The sequence below is a fragment of the Carlito syrichta genome, unplaced genomic scaffold, assembly GCF_000164805.1.
Source record: "Carlito syrichta isolate Samal-C Ts95f unplaced genomic scaffold, Tarsius_syrichta-2.0.1 Scaffold315469, whole genome shotgun sequence".
Lineage (NCBI taxonomy): Eukaryota > Metazoa > Chordata > Mammalia > Primates > Tarsiidae > Carlito > Carlito syrichta.
Genome location: NW_007259565.1, coordinates 40,296 through 65,737, shown reverse-complemented (window position 1 = coordinate 65,737; position 25,442 = coordinate 40,296). Strand labels below are relative to the sequence as shown.

Here is a 25,442-nt window from a genome sequence, read left to right as displayed (position 1 = left end):
CTCACCTCAGCCTCCGGAAGATGATTTTTTTTAACATGCTTCTCAGCATGGATACTAGTTATGGACACTAATTATTCCCCATGACTTGACTAACTCCTTAATTTAAAAGAGCCATTGGAAAAAGATCTTACCAATAATAGACCATCCACAGTATTTGGGACAAGAATTAAACCACTGCTTCCTTATCTTAGCCTTCATCTCCCAAGAACATAGAGTACCTCTCAAAAGGTGGCCCTTCTTCAGTTGGCAAAACTTTGAAATGAGTATGTGAGAAAATCAGTGAACATCTTCTAGCCCTCTTGTCTGCACTGTACACACATCTTCTACCTCAGAAACACGGTTCTCTGCTCAGAGGAACTCCAGCTAAGGTTGAGAGAACTCCGGGGCAATCAGAATCTAGTATGGGTTGGCAGTCTTAGAAAAACTCACTCTTCAAAACATCTTCACGAAATAACACAATAATAGATTTAGGGGTACTAGACCTATATCTCTACAGATCTTAGCAAATAATTCTCAGAAATCATCGGAACACAAGTTCTGTTTGCCTCCTTAGGTCTCATTTGGCTCTGTTCATGTTTCCCACATCTCTCACCCCTCCTTCTAGCCATTCCCTCCTATTCTGCAAAGGACCCAGTACACGGGGGTTCTTCAGGCTCCTGAAGGTGGCAGAGGAGCTCTCCCAGGCCCTATAACTATCCAGGCAATGACCCTACCTGCATCACACTGAGTGGTGCTCCCCTCTATAAATTTGGTGCCTTGGGGACAAGCACAGCTGTATCCTCCAGGTCTCAGTAGGCAGAGGTGGCTGCAGACCTGTTTACAAGGGTTGGGCACTGGAAAGCAGATGAGAACAGCAGTTAGGTCCTGATGGGAGAATGAACACCCCAACCAAGGATACACCTAGCAATGGGGTTGTATCCGCACCCAGCAGAATCCAGGCAGCATCCCAACACCTCTAGACCATGTGTCACCCGGCTTCTCACCCTTGTATCATCCCTGTCCCCACCAAAATGACAAAGCCCACCCACCCCCATGCCCTCAAATCCCACATCCGTTCCACTCGCATTTTCTAATGGCATTGCTTTATCTTCACAACTGCCCTGGAATGGGGGTAGCCTCAAAGTCTCATTAGTGCTAAACAACTTGAGATGGTTCAAGTGAGACAAGTGAGAACCCAGTATTACACAAAGATTTGTCAATACCCAAACCTGGATAGATCATAACATATGGTCTATTCACATTGGATACGATCTCTACCCAAACCCTCCAAAGGATAAATTTCCTCTGAACTTCAGTTTTTGTTTTTGTTTTTATTTGCAAGAAAAGGGAAATTAGAACTATGGTTCATCACAATCACCTGGGAGTTATTAAAAAATACTAATGCTCATCCACAGAAATTCTGATTTGGTCTGGGATAGAGCTCTCAAGTATTACCATTAAAAGCTCCTCAGGCAGAATCTTGTGAATTCTACCTTAGCATATATTATTATTTATCCAAGGGTTACACTGGATTTGATGATACTTAAATTCCTTCTCAGACTAACTCTGTGTAACCCTGGTTCTCCACAACCACAGACAAGGCTATAAAACAATAAGACGTATTCCAAAAGTCTCAGTCAAAATCTGTTCCATTACTGTTTTGCCAGCTCTCCAGAGTGGAGTTTTTCAAACTTCAGTGTGAAACACATCACTTGGGGAATCTTGTTAAAATGTAGATTTTGATTCAGAATGTCTGGAGTCTAAAGTCTGCATTTCTAACCAACTCCCATAGAATCCCAACCAATGCTACTGGTCCATGGCCCACACTTTGAGTAGCAAGGGACAGGAACAGTGCTTCTCAAAATGTGGTCCCTGAACCAGCAGCATCAGCATCACTTGAGAACTTGTTAAATGCAAATACTTAGACATACTGAATCATAAATATCAAAGGTGGAGCCCAATAGTGTATATTTAACAAGCTTTCCAGATGATACTGATACATGCTAAAATTTGAGAATTGGTTCAAAGTAGATGCTATCTGGCCCAGCTGACCTGTGGCCTTGGCCTGCATCTCCATCAGCACTTTCCAAACAGGTCCTAGAGCTGAGAGACTTTTCCTTTAGAGGCTGTCTCCAGACTTTCGTCTGCCTTCTCCAGAGGGGCCAGAGAGGACCCTTGCCAGGTATACTGTGCTCTCTTACCCTACCTATAAAACTGCCAAGTGTAGTTGGGTGTAGTGGTTCATGCCTGTAATCCCAGCACTTTGTGGAACTGAGGTGAGATGATTGCTTTAGCCCGGGAGTTCAAGACCAACCTAGGCAGCATAGTGAGACTGTGTCTCTACAAAAAAATTTACAAACTTAGCTAGGTGTGATAGTGTATGCCTGTAGTCCCAGCTACTCAGGAGGCTGAAGCAGAAGGATCACCTGAACCCAACAGACAGAGGCAGTGGTGAGCCGTGATCATACCACTGCACTCCAGTTTGGGTGACACAATGAGACCCCAACTCAAAACAAAAACAAAAAAACCACACAAAAAAAACCCCAGCAGCCAAATGTGAGAGCTACATGAGCACTTAGGTTGTTGGTAGGATCTGGAGTGTGCTGGAGAGGGGCTGGAAAGAGGTGACTACTACCAGCAAAACGAGAAAGCTACTCCCGAGAAAAGGCATTTGCCAACAGTGTAGGCTCCTAAGTCTCAGCTATGAGCTGCAATTTGCCAAGGATGATTAAAGGTCGCAAAAACAACAACAAAAAAAAGAACCTCGAACTCCATTCTTGACTCACATACAGGGAGGGGAAGGGAGGATGGCCACACAGCCTGGGCATGCTGACCACTGGGCTAAAACAGAAAGATGCTGAGCTTTGAGTCGGATAGACTTGAACCTAAAAATCATTTCATTGCTGAGTTTAAAACTCATTCGTTAGTTTGTGATTTGGGTGCACACATTACTAAATCTCTCTTAGCCTCAGTTTCCTTTTTTGAGGTGAGAGTAAAATGTCTTTATTTTTATTTTTTAGAATTGAAGTCTCACTCTATCACCCAGGTTGAAGTGTATTAGCATGCTCACAGCCACCACAGCCTTGACCTGCTGGGCTCAGGCGATCCTTCTGCCTCAGCCTTCCAAGTAGCTGGAACTACAGGTGTGCGCCACCACACCCAGCTAATTTTTTGATTTACTGTAGGGACGAGCTCTCACCAAATTGCCTAGGCTGGTCTCAAACCCCTGGGCTCAGGGAATCCTCTTGCCTCGGCCTCCCAAAGTGCTGGGATTACAGGCTTGAGCCACTGCTCCTGGCCTGAGAGTAAAATGTCTTTATAAGGATCTGGGGGCCCTTAGGAAATTGAAGTAACAAATGTCTAGAATAGCACTGAAGAGAGAATCTGACATAGAGAACATAGTAAAAGGCTATTTTCTTTTCTCATTTCAAAAGTTTTCCTTGCCCTTCATTTTGCTCCACACACTTTAGACAGATGAATTAAAACACAAGTAACCTGCTGAAGCAGGACCTGCAACAAAGAAACTGAGGAAGAGGAGGGGGTTAGGAATGCACATGATGAACCATTTTACACTAAGCCTCCCATATGTCAGTTTAACCTCAGTAGCCTGGCCTTGCAATAACAAGCATCATTACGACTGCTGATGTCCACGAAATCACTTGTGTGACTTGTTAACCCAACTCACACGTAACAGGGTTCTGAGGCATGCTAGATTCTGTGACCTGGAAGTACAGATCCATAACTCCAAACAACAAATAACAATGAACACTGAAATATTTTCACTTCATATATATTGGTGGTTTGCAAAATGTCGTTTAACCTCCGCTTTTATCTTTCTCTGGTCAAAATGGTTAAAACACTCCTCCCCCCCACACACACACACCCCTTTTATGCACAAAGAGATTATCTATTACTATTCACTACCATTTTCCAACAAAGTTTTCAGATCACGAGGAGCATCTTTTTCCAAAGTTGGTGATTACCTGAATGATTGTATCTGAGTTGATGAAAGATTCGAACTTGAGTGAGCCAGGGATTCACTACCAGTTTTTTCTCTTTGTTTCCTTTCCCAAATTTATCTTGTTTCCACACTTCTCCCTTTTCCTTGGATATCCAGTATATCTGGTTTTCAAAGATGTCCAGACTGTAAGGACCCATTGCTGCTTACCCACAGGGGAAAACACAAGACAAGACAAGGTTATTGAAACGAAAACGCCCTCTCACCACTCCTAGATCTGATGTCATTCCGCTTGAATCAGTTTCTAACACAATGTCTTGAAGCTCTAGTAACATCCAGGCAGACTTTCTGTGAAAGAGGGTAGACATTAAACCAGATGACTGCATACCATCTGACACTAATCACAGGGCCCTTGCTCACGTTCAAGTTGCTGATTTTATTGTATTTTTGGAAAACAACTTGTACGGCAAGCATTTCATTGTTTCCTTTGAACATAAGACACTACCTGTCAGATAGAAAAAAACGTGATATGTGCTAGGTCATAACAGTTCTTCAGAGTCTAGATAAAACAACATGTTTCTCTCCTTCTAGATGTTTCCAGTTGTGCATAATAAACAACTTAGTTAACACATGAGTGTGTCCAGAAGCAGTTAGACGTGGATTAACATTGGTACATGTGCGGCCACCTCCAACAGGGCAATCCAACAGGAATCTTGGCTATTTCAATATCTGCTGCTAAGAAGCATTTTTTAAAATTATATAAAAAGAACAGAAAAAGATTTAATTATTGCTAATGGATTCATTTGCATTTAGTTCAGCAACGGAGAGTTGGAAGAGTTGGGGGTGGGTTTTAAAAAAAATGATATGTCATTTCCTAAGATCAAGGCATTTTCTTGAGAAAATGGGCAAAGAGATCAGAAGTACAGTAATTACTTAACACATTAAATTTGAACTCATGTCTTACCTTCTAGTGCAATGACTCTCCTATCAGTCCCATCATGTTTTATACTTTCAATAACATCCTCCTTGAAGTCACTCCAGTAGATCCGGTCATTGTTTAAATAATCGATAGAAAGGCCAGTTGGCCAACCCAGGTTCTCATACACCAGGATGTTGCGGTGTTCCCCATTCATCCAGGCAGACTCGATTTTAGGTTCTTTTCCCCAGTCCGTCCAGTACATATGCCTGTAACAGAAAGTTTCTTCATTGTATCATGTCACCTAACGGATTTCTACCCTGCAGCATATCATGCAGCACTACCAACAGGGTCATCAACTGTGTTCTGCAAATACCTGGGTGCTAAGTGACCCTGTGTTTATACTTTGCAGAACTGGGGAGTGCAAATCAGGGGCAAAACATATGTGCTCTAACTTTCCTGAACACTGCACTTTTTTAATAGAATCAGCTGAATGATGGGCATTCAGGGCCTTTCAAGTACATACTACAAAAGCTGTTTATACTTCAAGAAATGGTACTGAAGGACTATTGTGTGAGGCACATTCTGTGTTTGTCATGGATCAGAGAGCAAAACAAAGGTTTCTACTCTTATGGTGCTACTTCTAACTTTTTAAAAGCATATTTTGCATCCAATTAATAAGTAGTTGTAGATAGAGTCTATATAAGCATAGATGAACTGACACTGAAGAATTACCAAGATCAGGCATTACACCACTTCAAATGCCCAGAAAAAGTAAGATAACGAGGGAAACAGCCCAGTTATGAATATCAGCTTTAGGGAAAGCAAGACCCTGCATAAGAGGTCCAGCCAGCGCCACCCAAGAAGGCAGACCACCTGGTGTTATCAGTTCCTCTGATTTTCCCTGCCAGAAATACAGAGTAATGTGTGGGTTTTTGACAAATTGGGTTCTGGAAAAAATGTGTCCAGAGGTCTTAAGTCTCAACAGCTGGCAAATATCACCTTGTTTGCTTTGTTTGTTTTCATACAAAATGACACAAACATGAAAGGAGCTAGTTGCAAAGGACCACATACTGTAGGATTCCATTTGTAGGAAATGTTCAGAAAAGACAAGTCTACACAGAGAACAGATTAGCTATTACTCAGAGGAAAGAAATGGGATGGGGCTGAGGGATAATGCCTAAGTGGGGCAAGGTTTCTTTTTAAGGTGATAAAAATACTCTAAAACCATGGTGATGTATACACAACTCTGAAAATACTAAAAGCCATTGAATTATACACTTAAAAAATTTTTTTTTAGTTGGCATCTCTCACTCCATTGCCCACACTGGAGTGCAGTGGCATGCTCATGGCCACACCAGCAACGACCCACTGGGCTCAGGCGATCCTTCCGCCTCAGCTTTCCAAGTAGCTGGAACTACATGTATGTGCTACCACACCTGGCCAACTTTTTTATTTATTGTATAGATGAGGTCTCACCAAGGAGCCCAGGCTGGTCTCGAACCTGTGGGCTCAGGCAATCCTCTCACCTTGGCCTCCCAGAGTGCTGGGATTACAGGTTTGAGCCACCCTGCCAGACTGAATTATACATTTTAAATGAGTAAATTGTATGGTATGTAAATTATATTTCAATAAAGTTTTTTTTAAGGTAGTTAATACTCAAAACTTTCTTTAACAAGTACAAAGAATGATTTTTTTTTCCTACTATGATTTCATTAATGTTACTTACTGAGCTTATTAACAACCCGCCTGCCCCCTTTGCCTCCTATAGCCAAAACATCCTTCCAGGACCTATCTGAGTCCCATCTCCTCCAAGACGTGGCCCCTTCTCATTCCCAACCACACTTGATTTCTTGTATCATACTTGAAGATCTATTATACTCCCAATAGAGCCCAATCTCCAACCTTCAGGTCAATGCTGCTTTCTACATATAGCTTCTAAAAGCCATTGAATTATACACTTAAAAAATTTTTTAACTATTACAGTGTTTGTCAGTAGTTTCCTCATGACAATGCTCCATTTCTACCTTATATCATGGTCAACAATTATTGAATAAAGGAACATGATATTATTTTATCCACCTATGTAAATAGGGGATAGAGATTTATAACTAATTTATATGTCTTTTGCATGACTCAAATGAGTTTATGTATTTAGTACACAGCATAGCAGCTGGTACGTAGTAAGAATGTAATAAATGTTGTCTCTTGTTACTAGTTGATATTATCATTAGTAATCATCATCATCATCCTTTAGACCTAGTGAAAATCTTATACCATAGAAACTGTAAGATTTCACATATCACAAGTGTTCTGTAAGACTTACGGATGGCTAGCCTCTCAAATGAACCATGAAATAGGAGGTACAGGGAATGACTCGAGGCCTTAAGCAGTTAAACCCTTTCTCTCCCTTGTTACTTCCTTTCCCACCCAGGACTACACTGAGCCATTCCAAACAGAAAAGAACTAAGTAGAATAAAATAAAGATGTTCTCGGAAAAAATAAAATAGCACACAGGGAACAGTCACATCACTCATACCATAAAGCACATTGCATCTCTTTGCTACAGAGAGATTGTATAGGTAAGAAACAAGAAGCAGTAACTAGTATTGAGGAAAAGTTTATATCACAAGTTAATCTTATCAGGAAAATATTTTTCATGTGTCATTGCTAAGTTTCTGAGGATAAGTTTTAACATATGAAATATAACAGAATCAAAGTAATAACTCATCGTGTTCTATATACAAATACTGGCATATCTACAAAGGGCCATACTGGTCCTGCCCAGACATGGGGAGTATTTGGGGTTATTTTTAAAAATTTATTTTAAACTGTGGCTATTATGAAGCTAAATTAATATGTAAATACCAAGTCATTTCAGCTTAGTGATTATCCAAATAAATGTCATGAGAGGTAAAGAAAAGTGACAAAATTTGTTCTCATTTATACTGAAGTGATTTACAGATAAACAACTAGAAAAATGGATAATATATTTACTTGTGTTGTTTTAAATATTTACTATTTTGAATATAAATGTTTCATTGTTTTCAGTGAAATATAACTAAGTTTGTAGCTGAACTTCAATGAATGAGTCACCTTTTAAAATCCAAATAAAAGGAAAAATAATTTTGATGAGACCTTTTTTTAAAGCAGTTAAATTCACAAATAACTTTAAAATTCAGGGCTCTGGTTTAATAAGGAATCCATGTAACCAGATAGATTTTCACGTATGTTCTCAACAGAATTTCTCCATCAGAAATAGTTGGTCCTAAATTATCTCATGGGCATGTTATAATTCTTGAAACAATCATAGATGCTACTGCCCCCCAAAAGTTTGAAGGACAACAATTTCAGTACAATGAGAAAAAAAAGTCATTAAAGACATGGATTTTTATAAGCCTCCAGTGGAAAATGTCTAGAACATTAAAAACTTCTTCAAGTACTTACCCTAGTTTGGGATTCACAACCAGCGCAGCTGGTTGATCCAGATCAGAGGAAATCAGCCACTTTCTGTACCTTCCATCAAGTTTAGCCACTTCGATTCGTTGATTCTTGGCATCTGACCAGTAAATATGCCTGAATTCAGAGTGATAAAGTTAACTGCAAAGTCTAAAGTGATCATTCCTAGGGAAGAAGACTGAAGATGAAAGCATTTCATTCAAAAGCTGTAGCTGGTGAGACAGCTACTCAGACACCCGTCATCAGAGTACAGGCTCTCTCTCAGGACTGCTACAAACTCTTTAGCCAAGGAAACATCTTTGGCAGGTTGCACGTGGAAGAGTGAGGAACTGAGGGGTCTCCTGACCAATCTGCCAGAGCAGCTGAATCAGCCAGGATCAGTCATGATGGTAGACATGACAGTCAGACTGGCCTCTGATCAGCATTATTATGAGGCATGTGCTCCTAGGCATCATAAGGAACTGTTGGGCTGCTCCTTTAATTCTGAGTGCCCATGAGTCTATTTCCTCCTCGGCAAACAGCCTCATTGGAATCAATAGGAATTGGCATCAGCTCCAAAGATGAGTGGAAGTTGCCTTCCAAAATAACAAAACTCAAGACCATTCTGCCCTTATTTCACCTTCTAAGGCTGCAGATCTCAGTCTCTTAACAAGCAGAAAAAGTTCCTTCAGTTTCTGAATTCTCTCATTCATTAAGGCTGAGAAAGAAGTAAAACTTCAAACAAGAAGACAGATCTGCTATTGCCTGGTTGGTTTTCAGAAGGAAGTGTTAATGTCTCAAGTTTTGAGATCCCGACTCCAGTAACAGTTCCCTGAGGTCTTGTTTCCTGACAGAAAATGCTGCAATGAGTCTCCTGTTAGCCTGCAGACACAGTGGGGACCCAATTAACTTCTTCAGAGGTGCTCAAGTCATCCAGGAACACTAGACAAGTTTATTAAAAGGTGAAAATGAATTTGCACTGCAAGTAACTCTCCATTCTCCAGTAGAGCAGTGAGCCCCTGAGTTGTCCCTCTCAATATTTTTCATTTTCAAGGAATCACTTTCCCAGAAATGTTTCAACCCTCTCTCTTCCTTGATGAAGGAGCTTCATAAACTTTTTCACATCAGTTTGCATCTCATACGCCCACCTGATGTTGGCCCTACTTAAGGTTCTTACTTAGGGACCATCCAAAATATGTGACTTTGGTCCCTATGAGAAGGTCTAGAACAGTGGTCCCTAACCTTTTTGGCATCAGGGACTGGTTTCCTGGAAGACAATTTTTCCACGGACCATGGATAGGGGGGTGGTAATAATCAGGCATTAAATTCCTATAAGGAGCATGCAACCCATGCACAGTTCACAATAGGATTCGCGTTCTATGAGGATCTAATGCTGCCGCTGCTGATCTGACAGCAGACAAAGCTCCACTTGCCCGCTGCTCACCCCTGTTGTGTGCCCTGGTTCCTAACAGACCGCAGACCACTACAAGTCCAACCCTTGGGAGTTGGAGACCCCTGGTCTTGAAGAACAGAACAGAGTTGACACCTTTATTAACTCAACCCCAAAAACTAAGAGGAAAGTCAAATTTCCAACCTGTTCCAACCATATAGCCTGCTAAAAACACAAGATGTGGACTGTTCCTCCCCGAGGTAATTACCATAGAGGAAAGTGTCTCATCTCATCTGCTTTGCTGGGATACTGTGAAGAATCTCATTTCGTCACAAAATGAACAGTGCTGCCACACTGAAAGTTAATTCTGTAATTCAGAATTCTGTTGGCAAGAATGCTTTACTAGATCTAGTAGAGCATCGTGACCTGGATGCTTTCCCAAACTTTTTCATGGCAGCCACAGAATCCTGGCAATAATCATGTCTCCAGGACTCCCTGGGGTAAGTAGAGATGGTGGCTGGGGTTAGAACAAGCCCAGGCATTGCCCAGCTGCACTAGTGGCTGAGTGTACCCATATGTGGGCCCAGCTTAACTCATGTGCCATGGTGAGCAGTGGAGAACTCTAGCCAGGAAAATAAAATAGGCAAGAGGGGAATGTGTGTATATTTACCTTCCGACCCAATCCACTACTAATCCATCTGGCTGCATTACATATTTCAGTTTCAGGTCAACTTCCTGCACAGGATTATTGCTGCCGGATTCGAAGTTGGGGATATAGGCACGCTTGATAGCACCAAAGCGAGAGCCCTCCCCTCGCACAGAATAATACACAACACCTATGGAGGAAGACACACAGATTAGTGGAGAACATCAGGTAAGAGAGGAACTGGGGTCTAATCAGGTGAAGAACTGTTCATTTATTGACATCTCTACCTCCTCGCTGTTCTTATAATATGAATAATTCAATCACGTCAACGTCACACATATTTTTCTCTCCATCTCCTAACCATGTGCTCTTTGGAGACAAATGAGTGGAATTCATCTCCATATGCCTAGCAGCTGACCCAACATCTAATACAGTGTATATGTGGTAGGGACCAAAAAATTTAACTGAATGAAGGAGAAAATAAACAATGCTTATTGTTGAGTTTCTCATGGCTCTATATGGCTCTCACAGCTCTATATGGTGTAGAGCAGATGGCAGTAGGTTAGCAGTCATAATGATCAAGCCTTCAAACCTATCATACGTGAGCTATTAGCTTCAGACGCCTCAACTGATAACTTAATGAGAACTACTTAATCATCTCTATTTATATTCATTTAAATATATTTTGGCCAAGAGTCTTTTTTTCACTCTTATTAGGATCAAGTTCTGGTTTCCAAAACAGAATATATAGATAAACCAGGATAGGACAGGCCGTTGAGAATTTGAAATCATGCTCAAGATCAGTGGCAATAAAAACGCCATGTCAATGAGAAGTCCTGATTTATGTACAAACAGAAGGATAGTAGGCTGCAGGCACTTTTAAAGCATAGGACTGTGAAGGCGGGTGCCTGCTGCTTTTCTAGGTATTTACCATTCTTGAAAAGTTTACTGTATGGCATGAATACATGTGAAATTACAACAGTGAATCCCACATTGGCATAGTCATTGAGAGTTTTTAAACATTTCCCATCTATTATCTCATTCAGTCTTCAAAACAATTCTCAGAGGTGATAGGCAGGGAGAACAGACTACTATTCTTGTTTTACAGATGAAAAATTGAGATTCAGAGAATTGTTACAATTATTTAAAATGATAAAGACAGTGGATGAGGGAGACAGGCATAGAAGACAAGTTTGCAAGTAGAGTAGACACATTTTCTGACTCCTATTCCACTACCATCTGCTACACACCATATAGAACCATAAGAGACTCAACAGTAAACATTACTTTATCTTCGTTCAACCAAATTTTTTTGTGTCCACCATATATACCCTATATTACATGTTGAGTCAGGCACGAGGCATGTGGAGATAAATTTTACTCAATTTCTGTCTCCAAGGAGCACACGGTTGGGAGTAAAGAGAAAAATATGTGGGTAACTGATTCTATAATGCAGTATAATATGAGCTTTAGTGAAAGCATGTATAAAATGCTACAGGCTCATGGGTGAGCAATCATGGAACTCTGTCAGGAGGAGTTATAGACGATGTCATAGAGGAGGTGACATTTGAACTGGGTCTTTGAGGTCTGAGTAGAAATTTCCCAGGCATACAATGGTAGGGAAGAACAGGATCTGCATGAGCAAAGACAAGGAGATTTTTAAATACAAGGTGATGTGAGGTGGTCCAGAGATGAGAAGTTTGGAGAAAAGTCAGGAAAGATTAGCTGAGACCCAATGCCATACTAAGACCTCAGGAGTATGCTGAATAGGAGGTGCTTCCTCTTTTATTCATGCAATAAAGTTCATTAATTCAAAAATAAATTCTTCAAAATTAAATACTTTAAAATTCATTAAAGTCGGTCAATGTTAATGAAAGATGCCAAAGTTGATACTCACTGAGACCTATGCCCTCGGGATCCCAATCATAATCAACAGCTTGGATATATTCCTCATCTTGAAGATACTCTGAGAACCTCTCAGAAGAGAGATTATATTTTCGAATTCGAACATTATCAGGCAGTAGCAACAAAGGAGGGTTACCTGTAAATAAACAAAAATCTACTTTATCTGTCTGAATTCTACCTGAACTTTTAAAATATAAAGTAGATATAAAATTCACAGCAGGTACCCACCCCACTTTTTAAAACACATGAGTTTTCAACGATCTCTATTAATTAATCAATCAAGTGGACTATCCACCTGGGTTGCAAAATCCATGACTTGACTTTCTGTCTCCATTTCAAGTGGAAAGCTAACATTCCTCTTAGGGATATTATCAGTCCTCTATGTTTTGTCCTCAGTGGTAATTTAGAACAAAGTAAGACTGAGACCTTCTACATAGAGTCCTCATTTTCACTGAATTGTTTTTCTATATTCACTGACATTGAAACAGACAAGAATACAGACATTTAGTCTCACAAAAGAAATACATTTATAGCCTTACTAAAAGTTTACCAGGAAGGTCTCATTCCTCATTCTTTATTGACAGATTTTATGTTTCTTTTAACAGGTAATCAGCTCCATGACCCAATTTAGCTTCTAGCTGATGACAAAAAAAAAAAAACCCAGCTTGTTCTTGATTTAAAAAAAAAATTTTTTTTAACTAAAGGAGCTATTCCAATGCTGACTCATTCCAAGATGCATTGCCTAGAATTTTTAAAATTTAATTTACTTGCATAACGTCAATCAAATCCAATATAAGTAACTTTTAAAAGTTAATTTTATATATTCCCTCTATCTTGACATTATGTTTTGTATGAATATTCTACTTTATTTCAGTCATCTCCTTAGTTAAAAGGTTTAAGCATTTTTTAAAAATTAGATGCTTAGTTATCAGACCAACTGTTCAAATGCCTTCACCCTAGTTTTCATTCACTGTCAACAATGTTTAAAAGGTAAAATATTTAAGTATGCTAGTCAAACGTATGCTTTAAAAGCCCAGTTTGTATTTGGCCATTTACAAAATAAAATGCTATTCTCTGATCAAGTCCCTTAAACTCTAGTACAAACTTCAACTTCACAACAAAGACCTATACCCCTTATCTGGGATATGATGATTTCACTCAGACCTCTGAAATTTAGAGTATAAAACTTCTGACTTACATTCTTTCTCTTTAATATTTATTATTGCTTTTTATCAGGCCTGATTTTCAGTTATTAGCATTAACTGAAAATATAAAACTAATGTCTGAAGTTATGAATATACCAGACTCCTTTCTGTCTTTGATAAGTAGTCCATGAAAGCAAAAAGGGGATATGTCAGAAAAGTGTCCTTGATTTGCCCCCGATTCAATGTGACTGGTTTTTGTGCGCCATCTTGGACGACTGGGCTGCAAACCTTGATCTCAGTGGACTGGGTACTAGAGGCCCTCATTCATTTCCTGCTGTTGATGACCATACCACAGGCAAGCTTTTGTTCTGTTTGAGCCTTCTGGAGAGGGGCATCATGTCCACTTCTTGAAGTTTTTATCAAGGTGGACAAATCCATAGTAATAAATAACACCTGACTCTTGTTGTAATTGCTCCATATTTGTTGGGGGTGTAGCTATTGTTTTAAGCTGGCAGGGAAGGAGAAAGGTGGAGAGATTGAAGAGATATTGGAAGAGAAGTAGCTGGCAGGTTAAAAATAAGACTCCCGAGAGTCTAAAGTTTATTTCCTAGAGTGGCATACTCATTAGTATTTTATTTTTCCAAAACCTGATTAATCCCGACATGAATCCATCATACCGTCAGCGGCACACCGTTTTCCAAAGCGGTCACTCATAGACCTGAAGCCATCAGCACAGACACACTCATAACTTCCTTTGGTATTTTTGCATTGCTGGGGACAAATCCCAAATTGCTCACATTCGTTGATGTCTGTAGGCAAAATGAAACCAAATATGCAAATCTGCTCCCATCCATTCCTTAGAGACCTTGCTTATGTTTAAATTCATGTTCGTAAACAGCGAGCATGGAAAAGAGTGCAGATGAAAACAAGCAATGACATCAACATTTGTGCAACACTTAATAAGTTTCAGATACTGTTGAACATGCTTCCCATGTTTTTTCCTCATTTAATCTTCCCAAAAAACTCTAAGAGGTATCGGCTCTTAAGCCCAAAGTCCCAAAGCCGGCAAGCAGTGGAAAAAAGGATTTAAACTGAAGCAACATGATTCTGTGCAACAGCAGGGCACATTTTCCCTTTCAGAAAGCATCTGTTTTGTTGTTTGGTATCACTTCCCTTCTGCTATCTAGCTTCAGGAACAAGAACCACTGATTTAGTTTTCGATTGAGTTCTTAAGCTTCAGCTCCTGCATGAACTCTTGCCATCTTTTGAGTGTGACACATCATGAGTTAGAAACAGTAAATCCAAATAATGAAGACACCCCAAATCATACTCATCACATACCACCTTGATAAGCCACCTTTGGACTTCATACTTGAGAACTTATTTATGTCTGGCCTAGGTAGGTATATAATAAATATGGGTTGTTTAAAGAAAGTAAGATGTGTTTTTTTTAAAGATTTTGATCTCACATGCTGGTACAACAAGCAGCCATCATCAATGAGGCCTTCATCATTCATATTAATTCCACAGATATTACTGAGCACATATTATCTGCTAAGCACTTTGCTAGGTACTGGTAAGATAGCATACTTGCAGGAAAAAAAGCAATGGGCATTACTGAGTCTTTTACTGACCTAAAACTGAAAGTGTAGACCCATTCAGGAAATTAAATAGTAATTTATTTAATAAAAGAGAGTGAATAGAGAACCTAAAAAGCATAAGATTCTCCTTATTCTGAGAACTGGAGAAAATATACTCTACCTAGACAAGAGTTTCTGTCAAAAATACTGGTTTCAAATCCAGTTGTACAGGAGCAAATAAATCCTCCTCCATGTAATTGGGTACAATTTTGCTCACATATATTTTCAGCACATGTTCTTTCTTTTCCTATATCTGAAAAAAAAACAGCAAAATTCCAGCATTACAAAACAGATCAGCCTCAAATGAACAGTCAAGTGGTATATCAAAAGGAGCACATATCCATAGCCAACTACAGGACATCTTGACATGATCCCTTTCCGGAAGATTTTGAGAAGATAGGGGGTATTCAGAAGCAACGGGATTCTAATTTCTGGTGAGGGCCTGAATACCACTTACATAAATGTATGCAACGTTAAATCCTTGAGGCAATTTTCTCATTATATGCAGCGCTGCCAGGTTCCCCTCAGAGCATCCAATTCTGGACTCCAGAACTATGAAGCCAGACATTCTACAACTATTACCACCTGCTTTACTCTCATTAATCCTATTGTAGATAGGCAGATTAGGTAGAGATTGATAGATAGATGTATAAATAAAAGACACTGATACACGTTAGAACAAAGATACAAATAGGAGAAAATTATAAAATTTTAAGACTATCATTTGCCTAATATTGCCAGTTTATATTTATTTATGTATAATATATATTATAGCAAAATGTATAGAGTTATAAGTCATACAGCTGTTTTTAGAGTAATAAATTGGTATACATAGAGAGGAATTTTGTAATATGAACATAATCAGTGATAATGGGAAAAGGGGGCAGTGGTTGTCTCCCTGAAGGATTCAAGCTTCATCTACCTCTCAGACGAAATGTCTACTGGCTTCTGAATATTTTAGCCAAAGAAACTGTGGTGTTGCCTTTTTCAATTCCTTCAAATCAAAATAGATTTTTTTTTTTTTGAGTTGGGGTTTCACAGTCTCCCAGGCTGGAGTGCAATAGCACGATCATAGGCTCACCACAGCCTCGACCTCCTGGACTCAACCGATCCTTCCAACTCAGCTTCCCAAGTACATGCAACTACAGGCATGCACCACCACGATGAGCTAATTTTTTTTTTAATTTTTTTGTGAGACAAGGTCTCACTATACTGCCCAGGCTAGTCTCAAACTCTGAGGTTCAAGGAATCCACCCACCTCACCCTCCAAAAATGATGGGATTACAGATGTGAGCCATTGTGCCCAACCTCCCGAAAATGTGTATGTATATATGTGTGTTTATATATATATATATATACCACCTCAGGTTTGTTTAATTTATTGTCATAAAGTTTTTCACAATATTCTCTTATCTTTTAAATTTCTGTAAGGTTGATAGTGGTCCCCTCTACATTGCTAAATAAATATGACTTACTTTTACTAATTTGGGTATACTTGAACCAGTCACATAACCTCTTTGGATCTTGTGCATAATTAGACTTTGTAATTTCCTCCTAGCTCTAAAATCTATAAGGGGATTAGGAGTTCCAGGAAGCAAAACATTTCTTGATCAAGTGCTCCCTCGAGTAAGTCAGACCTCACATCTTTAAAAAAAATTGTTTTAAAAGAACAAATAAATAAATATAACTGGGAAAAAAACCACTGTGGGATGATTCTTCAAATTTGAAATCTTTCTTGGAACTTTGTTCATTTGAAAACAATCACCATTTTAATTCATATAACAACCAATTTCCCCAAACCTGGGCATATGACACTCATTTATTTAAAAAACAGACAAATGAAAAAACCACTCAGCTTTCCATTTTATGAAGAAGGAATAAGAGCCACCATACAGAGAAACAGCAAGTCAATCTATCTTTATAACCACATAAGTAATGTTTGCATCCTGAAGTTAACTTCTTTTCTTTATATCTGAATGGTGCTAGAAAAACGTTAATGTCTTTCCATTCCTGGAAATTTGCAAAGAAAGTAGATTTTAGGTGCTCTTACCACCAAAAGTAAATAAAAAGGTAACTGTGAGATTATGGATATGCTACTTTGCTAGACTTTAGTAATACTTCACTATATATCAAAACATCACACTGCACACCTTAAAATTAAAACAAATCAAACATGTGCCCTGAAGGCCTCAGTGATCCTTTTAGAGATAAAGAGGAAGGAGGAGAAGGAACAGAGAGAAGGAGGGAGAAAAAAAATAAAGGCAAATGTATTAGTAGCATCCAAAAACTAAGAATTCTATGCCTCAAATTATTCTCCCACAGAAGTAAGAATAAATTCTCTATCACATATCTACTTAATATCTGAAAAGAGAAGCTGCTTCCACACCAGAACTAATGCCTATCCTACTTATTTCCTTTAAGTAAACCCTGCTTTTAATTAAATGGCATTTGAATACCAAGCACTGTAGTCAATTTTAAGCCTTTAAACTGGCACAGGAAACTAAAAGAGAAACCAATATTTAACCCAAGTCCATCTTGGAAATAGTCCAAACTCCTGGAACCATTCACATATCAGTCTCTGGTGTCAGAACCCAAATCTGCCAATCAGTTTTGCAAATTATGTCATGTTCATCCTTTTAAAATATTTAATCAAGTCACTTCATTCTGTCAATGACTCCAAGCCCCACCAAGAAGGTATGTGAAATAAATGGCAAACCAACTCAATATGATTTAGTTATTCATGGCCCATTGTAACTCATGAAAAAGAAAAGGTAACAGAAAGTCCTTCGGATGCCGTAGGAAAAAAAAATTGATTAAAGTCCAAGAAGTTGAAAGCACATGGAGCTAACTAAGATGACTAAGTCAACAGAACTCCCTCCTTCCTGTGAGGAAACCAAGGCCTAGAGAGGCCAGTGTGTGCCCAAAGTGATGCAACTAGTGGCAGAAGGACAAGAAGCCAGCTCCCCTAGCCTTGACTCACATGGCTTTCCAAATTCTACCTCTACCATTCTGTGTGACCTCAAGCACATTTTTTAAACTCCCTTAGCTTTACTATGGGGGAGCTAGGGAGAGATATGAAACTATCTTTTGGAGGGCAGGCCCTGTGTAGTACACTCAGAATTTGTTCCTCAGTTTTTATCTGGAAGTTTTGAGAAGGTTGTATCATGATTTGTGGAAGAAACATCCCAAATTATGGCAAACAAGTGATTGCTTCTTCCACCATGACAACACACCTGCCCACACTGAGTTGAGTGTTTAGCAGTTTTGACCAAAAACATCATGACTCCCAGGTTCCACCCTCCTTACTCATCTGATCTTGCCCCAAGTGACTTTGTTTCCCTGAATGAAAAAGTCCTCAAAGGGAAATGTTTCACTGCACTTAAAAGGCATCAAAATTGACTAGTTCAAAAACTAGTTTGAGCAGGGAAAAAGCATCTCGATAGATATAGTACACCAAACAGAGTACACTGAAGGTGACTGAAGTTTAAACATGTACAATTATACAATTTTTAATAAATAAATTTGGGGTTTTTTGAGTCCTTCCTCATATAGGTGGACAGTTACAGCAACCCAATGGGGTTAACCTGGGTACATATTAGACAATGCATGTGAAAGCACTTCATGATAAAGAAATTACAAAGATGTGAATTATTAACATGCAATTCCAACATGCCCATCAAAATATTGAGCAAGAATCACTTCTTGGCTATGTTCATCATCCTTTTCCTACACAAAGATCTCCCTCCACTTTACAAATAAAAATAAATGTTCTTTCCAAGGTCTGGGGTGGTATTCTCATCTTGATCAATTATCTTTGGTAGTTTTTCCAAGTGCCAAGGATAATGTACTTGGCTTAAGATTTTTTAAAATGTGCAGACTAATATACAAAATATGTAGTATGAGAGGCACCTGGTGATCTAGGAAGAGGATGTACTCTGCAGTGAGGCAGATCAGAGTTCAAATTCTGACTCTACCTCTTAATGACAGTAAGACCTGTTCAATTTATGGTATTTACCCTTTAAGTCAGTTTCCTCGCTTGTATATTAAAAAAGGAGGGTTAATAACAACTGACTCATAAGATTGTTACCATAAGATTGAAATGAAGATAACCCATGTAGAATGTTTGGCCCAATGTCTGGCATGGAACAAGTGCTCAATTACAGGTAGATAAGGGTTTGACTAAAATTCAGAGCAAAAAATAAATTAAGGAGAAATATGTGGTTGTCATACACTTAATGTCATTGCATGCTTTAATTGGATAAGCCTGAGTTACTACAATGAATTATAAAAATAAGCATTTACTTACTGCAACCCATTTCATCAGAAAAGTCACCACAATCATTGGCATCATCACATACACTGTCATGGGAAATGCAATGCCCATTGCCACATTTAAATTCATTTTCTGTGCAAGGTCTAAGGGTTGGTTTTCTACCTGCAATTTAAGAACAAGAGTGAAAGTCAAAACTTTCTTCTATGAAACAAGATGCTTCCTTCCGTGACAGAGACAGTTATTGCTTACCAAATAAACAAGTGCTTTCCTAGTTTCCCAATCTCTCTTGACGCTGGGTTAGAATCATGTGACTAGTTCTAGCCAATGAACTATGAGTTAGCTACACATGTCTCTACATGACTGAAGCAATGTAAAGTCCATGTGCCTCCTTCATGTCTCTTAGGCTACAACAGCAAGCTAAGAAGCCATGTGTTCCAGGTGGCATAGCTAGGAGATGCAGCAGGTCTGTGCAACCTGCGCTGACCTTCATGAATAAGAAATAAGTCCTTATTATGCCACAGCACTGAGACTTTGGGATTTGTTGATAGTGGCAGCTAGTATTAATTACACTGAATAATACAGAATAATGAGAGGTGTGGGGTACTTGCATAACAAAAACACAGAATATTTGGCATTGGCTTAACAGTCAGGAGGCAAGCAATAAGGAAACTGATACTGGAGGCAGAAAAAGATGGAGATAAGGAAGAGGGAGGCTAAGGGAAGAACGTATTTATTTTCAAATAGAAATTTTAAAAATAATAATAAAGCGCAGAAATTTGCAGTATGGAAAAGCCAATTGCATCTGGATCCCAAACAGTAGGAGTCTGAAGTTTTAAAGGCTTTGAGAAAACAAAGGTGCAGTAAAACCTCTTAGTTGGATCACATGACGGCCCATCTATTTTTCTAGATGATCTGAATGGAAGTGACAATCAGTTGCATGGAGGTACATGAGGGTAAAAAAAAAAAGCAAAGAAATGAAGCAGATTTGAGAATTATGTCTCAAAAAGAACACTAACTCAGGGTATTTACTTTCAGAACTGACAAGAAACAGATTAAAAGCCTGATAGATTTCTGAGAGAAACATATAACCAATAAACCAAAGTTCTGTGACTATTTGAGACTTTTAAAAACTCATGGACCCCAGACTTTCTACAAGCAGGAAGTGGGCTGGGAAAGCTGTGCGGCCCCTAATGAGGGTCTATTCCCCTGTTCCGTCTTCGTTCGAAGAGGAAAACAGACAAGGAGAAACTCCTTAGTATTCCTTTATGCTTGTCTTCTCACTCACAGAACACTCTTTGCCCCTCCCCAAGGGAAATGGGTTCATAATCCCATTCAGTACAGAGATACAGGACCTCTGGGTGGAGTCACTCCATCAATTCCAGATGTGGTTCTTCTTGGTTTGGAGACCCATAAATTAATAGACTAATTTTATCTGTACCACCTGCCCCCAATAGACAGTGGTAAAACACAGGCAACACAATTGAAATACACACTCCCATTGGAAAGAAAGAATTAGAGATTCATTACAATCACTATTTTGTAGCAATGCTGAAGTACCACTGGGCTAGGATGACAAATATTGTCAAGATGGTTCTGATTTATGTCTGTTGTCCTGGTGAAATTATTAAGAGCACTCGCCTTCACTTTCAAAAGCATATTGGCTTACAGAGTAAATTATATGGTCACCCTGTGCAGATGTTGGGGAGTGGAGGAGATTTATTGATTAGGTCACGCCTCTGCTTTGGGAAGAGCTCCTGTGTCCAAATGTCCCTCATTATCTGACTCTACCACCATTGTGGTAGGAAGAGTGGGTACTTACTAAATATCCAGGCACTTCAGCATTTTTTCAGTTTCCCCTGCAGTTAGACTAGGGCTGTGTGACAAGTTCTGACGGTGGCCTGTGAGCAGCAGTGTGTCACTTCCAGGTCCAGGAAAGCAAGAACCTGTGTGTCTCCACCATGTCTCTCTTCTCTTGCCTTGGCATCCTTTAAGACTGTGTATAAGATGGAGGTGAGCTGCTTGACCACCATCAAACTTTACATGAGTGAGAAATAAACCTTTACTGTTTGAAGTCATTGAAAAGTTAAAGTTTGCCCATCGTGATGGCTGGCAATGCGTCCTATGACTAAAGTCCTGCTCCTTGAAAAGAATAAAAATTTATTGATTCTTTTCCACTCTGGGATTTGACCATGTGCTAGAAATGTCTTGTTCTATTTTTTTTAAATTGACATTTTTAGAAGGGGAAATTTAAAGAGCAAAAGGGAAGGGGGAAACCTACTCACATTTTTTGAAAAATGTTTTATTTCTGGGTTTTTATCCTTTTGTTCTATGCCTCAAATAAACATATTAACAATGCTATAGCCACAGACACATCTCTGCCAATAATAATAATAATAATAATAGTAAAAACTTAATCATTGCATCACTGTCAAAACCCTCCTTGAACACACAGTCCCTTCTGGCATGGGAGCTGAATTTGAACATTCTAAGGCACAGCATTCTAGGGCCATATCAATGAAAGGGGTGGAAAGTGGAAAAATTAGGCATTTATCTTCATTTCCCAGATAATGTCCTTTTTAGGAAAAAAAGTAATTGGAGGCAGGGAAAATAACTTTCCACACTGACTTTTTTCTAGTCAAATTAAATTGCCCAGAAAATTGATCAACTCTCCCCTCCAATGGATAAATTTTAAAACATTCTCAAAGTAAGAAAAAGCAGATATTTCAATACCTAAAATATTAAATGCAGCCACCTTGAAGCATCTATTTTAAACTAATCTTATCTATTTTTCTCTTCTGGGAAATGAATTTTCATTTTAAAGAAGGCTATTAGATAAGCTCTTTTAACATCAGTGCTGCCTTACTTAACACGATCTTTGCAGCTGGGCATGGAAAAAGAATGTTCATTCACATGCCTAGATGAGCAGTTAGCAACTCCAGGTTGAAGAATGACCAAATCTCATCTTTGAAAACAAATAAACCAATAATTTGTGAAGTATGACTCAACCAGTATTTTCTGTTTGTTCTTATTTTCTTATGGCGGGAGGGAGAAGACTGAAAAATTAAGAAATATACCAACATGTCACATAAACAAGATAGGAAGAAGTGGGCAGAGTTGCATCTGAGTAATGTATGTGTTTGCGTGATCTTGTAAACAATTATGTCAGCAGAAATCTGCAGTCTCAAGCCTCCATAGAACATACTGAAATCCCAGAGGGACAGTTTTGCATACTGCAGACAATCTGGGGCCCTTCATTTTTCTTTCTCGCCTTTGACTACTTTGACTTACAGTGCTCCTCTCTCTCATCGGTTCCATCTCCACAGTCATCTTCACCGTTGCACACCTCATGACTATAAATACAGCGATTGTTGTCACATCGGAAACGGTCTGGTGAATCACAGGGAATACTCGCTGAAAGAAAATGTGGAAAATGAAATTACAAGTTAAGAGTAGTACATAAGTGGAAATTCCTACTCTCATGTCAGCACCAGGCTTCATTCATTCATTCATTCATTCATTTACTGGTATGATTAATCAATAGATCTAGTATCTAGTATATACCAAAGACACTGTGCTAGGCACTAGATATGATGGGAACAAGAAAGACACAGTCTTTGTCCTCAGGGAACTTTCATCCTAGCAGAGGAACAGACTTTACAAATAACCGTTCCATACAACTGTGAATTATCTACAGAAAGATTGGATGTAGATCGGGGGAGGAAAGGTCAGAACAGGGTTCCTAGGGATACTGAGTCAGAAAGAAGCATGGCAGGCTTCTAGACCCGAATAAAGGTCTCTGTGGCTGGAGCACAGAGTGAGGACAGTGGTGGCCATGAAGCTGGACAGGATGGCAGGACTGCACATGTGCTCTTCTCTTAACAGCAAGGAGTGATTGTGTTGATTCTTCTGATGGCAGTTGTCATGGGGTTTTAGAGCATGAAGCCTTTTTTTTTTTGAGTTGGAGTCTCACTCTGTCGCCCAAGACTGGAGTGCAGTGGCCGCTCCCAGCCACCGCAACCTCGACCTGCTGGGCTCCGGCAATCCTTCCGCCTCAGCCTTCCGAGTAGCTGGAACTACAGGTGCGCACTACCACACCCGGCTAAATTTTTTTATTTTATTGTAGAGATGAGGTCTCGCCTGCCCAGATGGGTCTTGAACCCGTGGGCTTAGGCAATCCACTCACCTCAGCCTCCCAAAGGCGCGGGATTACAGGTTGAGTCACTGAGCCCAGCTTGCATGAAGCCTTTTACTGAAGTTTTACAATGTGATGGATTTTTCTTCCTGAACCCCCTCATCTCTCATGTTTAAAGTTGATATTTCACAGTCAAACTTTCTGACTCATTTTGTTGTCCAGAGTGAGACCTCAAGCTGCTGCCTGTACAGCTGTGAGGAACCCAAGGATAGAACCCAGGTCCTTACTTGTTCAGTATAAGGGACATGATTCTCTATGTATGTACGTGGATTCAGTGAACCCAATATACATGTGTTCTTCTTTTACATGGAGGGTTTGAGATGTTTGATTTTCCTTCTGCCTCCAGCACCACAAACAGGGATCAAGAGGACAGACTTTGTAATAAGGTTGGGTTGGGGGTAAAAAAGTCAGATCCAAGAGCGGGTCCTTGGAAGTATTGTTAATAGAACTACCGTGAGAATTATTTGCTGTGAAAGAATGTTGGTCATTTTTTACTATGCTGTGTCCTTGGCTCTCCAAAAATTTATTTTTACTAGTCATGGGAATTTTATCTTATGTAGAGAAGCAACTTCCTAAGGACGTCTTTGAAACTCAAACATGCTTAAGAGTAATCCCAGGTGCTTTGGGAGGCCGAGGTGGGAGGATTGCTTGAGTCTAGGAGTGCAAGACCAACTTGGGAAACATAGCAAGCAGTGGTACATGCCTGTAGTCCTAGCTACTATGGAGGCTGAAGTGGGAGGATCACTTGAGTCCAGGAGTTTGAGGCTACAGTGAGCTACGATTGCACCACGCTTTCCTGCCTGGGCAACAGAGCAAAACTCTGTTCCTTTTTAAAAAAAAATATATAATATTTTCCAAGATTTATTAAGTTAAAAACAAAACAAAGATAGTTGTTTTTTTTTTTCTCTGAGTTGGAGTCTCCCTCTGTTGCCCAGGCTGGAGGGCAATGGCATGCTCATGGCCACTGCAGCCTTGAACTGCTGGGCTCAGGTGATCCTTCTGCCTCAGCCTTCCAAGCAGCCGGAACTACAGGCACATGCCACCATGTCTGGTTAATTTTTTTATTTATTGTAGAGATGAAGTCTGGCCAAGTTGCCCAGACTGGTCTCGAACCCATGGGCTCAGGCAATCCTCTCACCTCAGCCTCCCAAAGTGCTGGGATAATAGGCATGAGCCACCGCGCCTGGCCAAAACAAAGCTAGTTCTTAACAAGAAAAGAAGTGGCAAGAAAAATGTTGGGCTGCCACTGTGAAAATACAATGTACACTAATTCAAGTTATCTGGGAAGGAATGAAATACTCCAATGTATTTTCTGAGTCAAATCTCTGGGCTAAGAATGAGTAGGGATGAAGCTATGAAAGGGAATGGAAGAGGCAGTGTGACCCTGAGAAGCAAGTCACACTGGGAGCTAAATCAAGAGTTCCAGCAGGAATATTTCCAGAGGCCCTTCTCCAGGATTGAGGGTTTTTATTTGTATAAAATCTTTAAACTTTAGCTTGAATTAGAATCACCTGAAGGGCTTACTAAGCTAAAAATTGCTGAGCCCTTTAATTTTCTCACAAAATTAGGGCCATCTGGGGAAAAGAGCTTAAGCAATAGGGTCTTTGGGTTTCCTTCCTTTACTTTTCTTGGTCTTGATTTTCTATTTCTATTCAGATTGCGTAAGTCTTGGGTGCAACCATGAATTTGCATTTCTAACGTGTTCCCCAATGATACTGACATTCCTAATCCAGGAAAGACACTTTGAGAACTTTTGCCCTAGAGTTTCTCCAGTGACTCAAAGTATGAAACAAAAATTATAGAAACACATTCTATTATCATTCACTTCACTAAAATCAACGAGGGAATTAAACTAAAAAAATAAGGAGCTTTTTAAAAACACATGTAAGGAGCAGGGCTCGGTGGCTCAGCCTGTAATCCCGTGCCTTTGGGAGGCTGAGGTGAGTGGATTGCCTGAGCC

General features: G+C 39.6%; 1 protein-coding gene across 1 annotated transcript in view; it reads right to left on the bottom strand.

Annotated features, from left to right (window-relative positions):
- The window catches only part of LOC103275444 (low-density lipoprotein receptor-related protein 2), a gene marked incomplete at its 5' end in the record, with an annotated part of 74,785 nt that overhangs the window by 11,589 nt on the left and 37,754 nt on the right, over positions 1–25,442 (bottom strand). The window contains 10 exons of the mRNA XM_008072848.2: positions 714–833; positions 3,963–4,139; positions 4,902–5,122; positions 8,301–8,429; positions 10,352–10,517; positions 12,225–12,368; positions 14,055–14,186; positions 15,139–15,270; positions 19,324–19,452; positions 22,579–22,701. Coding sequence (XP_008071039.1) covers positions 714–833; positions 3,963–4,139; positions 4,902–5,122; positions 8,301–8,429; positions 10,352–10,517; positions 12,225–12,368; positions 14,055–14,186; positions 15,139–15,270; positions 19,324–19,452; positions 22,579–22,701 — 1,473 coding nt within the window. The remainder of the gene's footprint in view (positions 1–713; positions 834–3,962; positions 4,140–4,901; positions 5,123–8,300; positions 8,430–10,351; positions 10,518–12,224; positions 12,369–14,054; positions 14,187–15,138; positions 15,271–19,323; positions 19,453–22,578; positions 22,702–25,442) is intronic.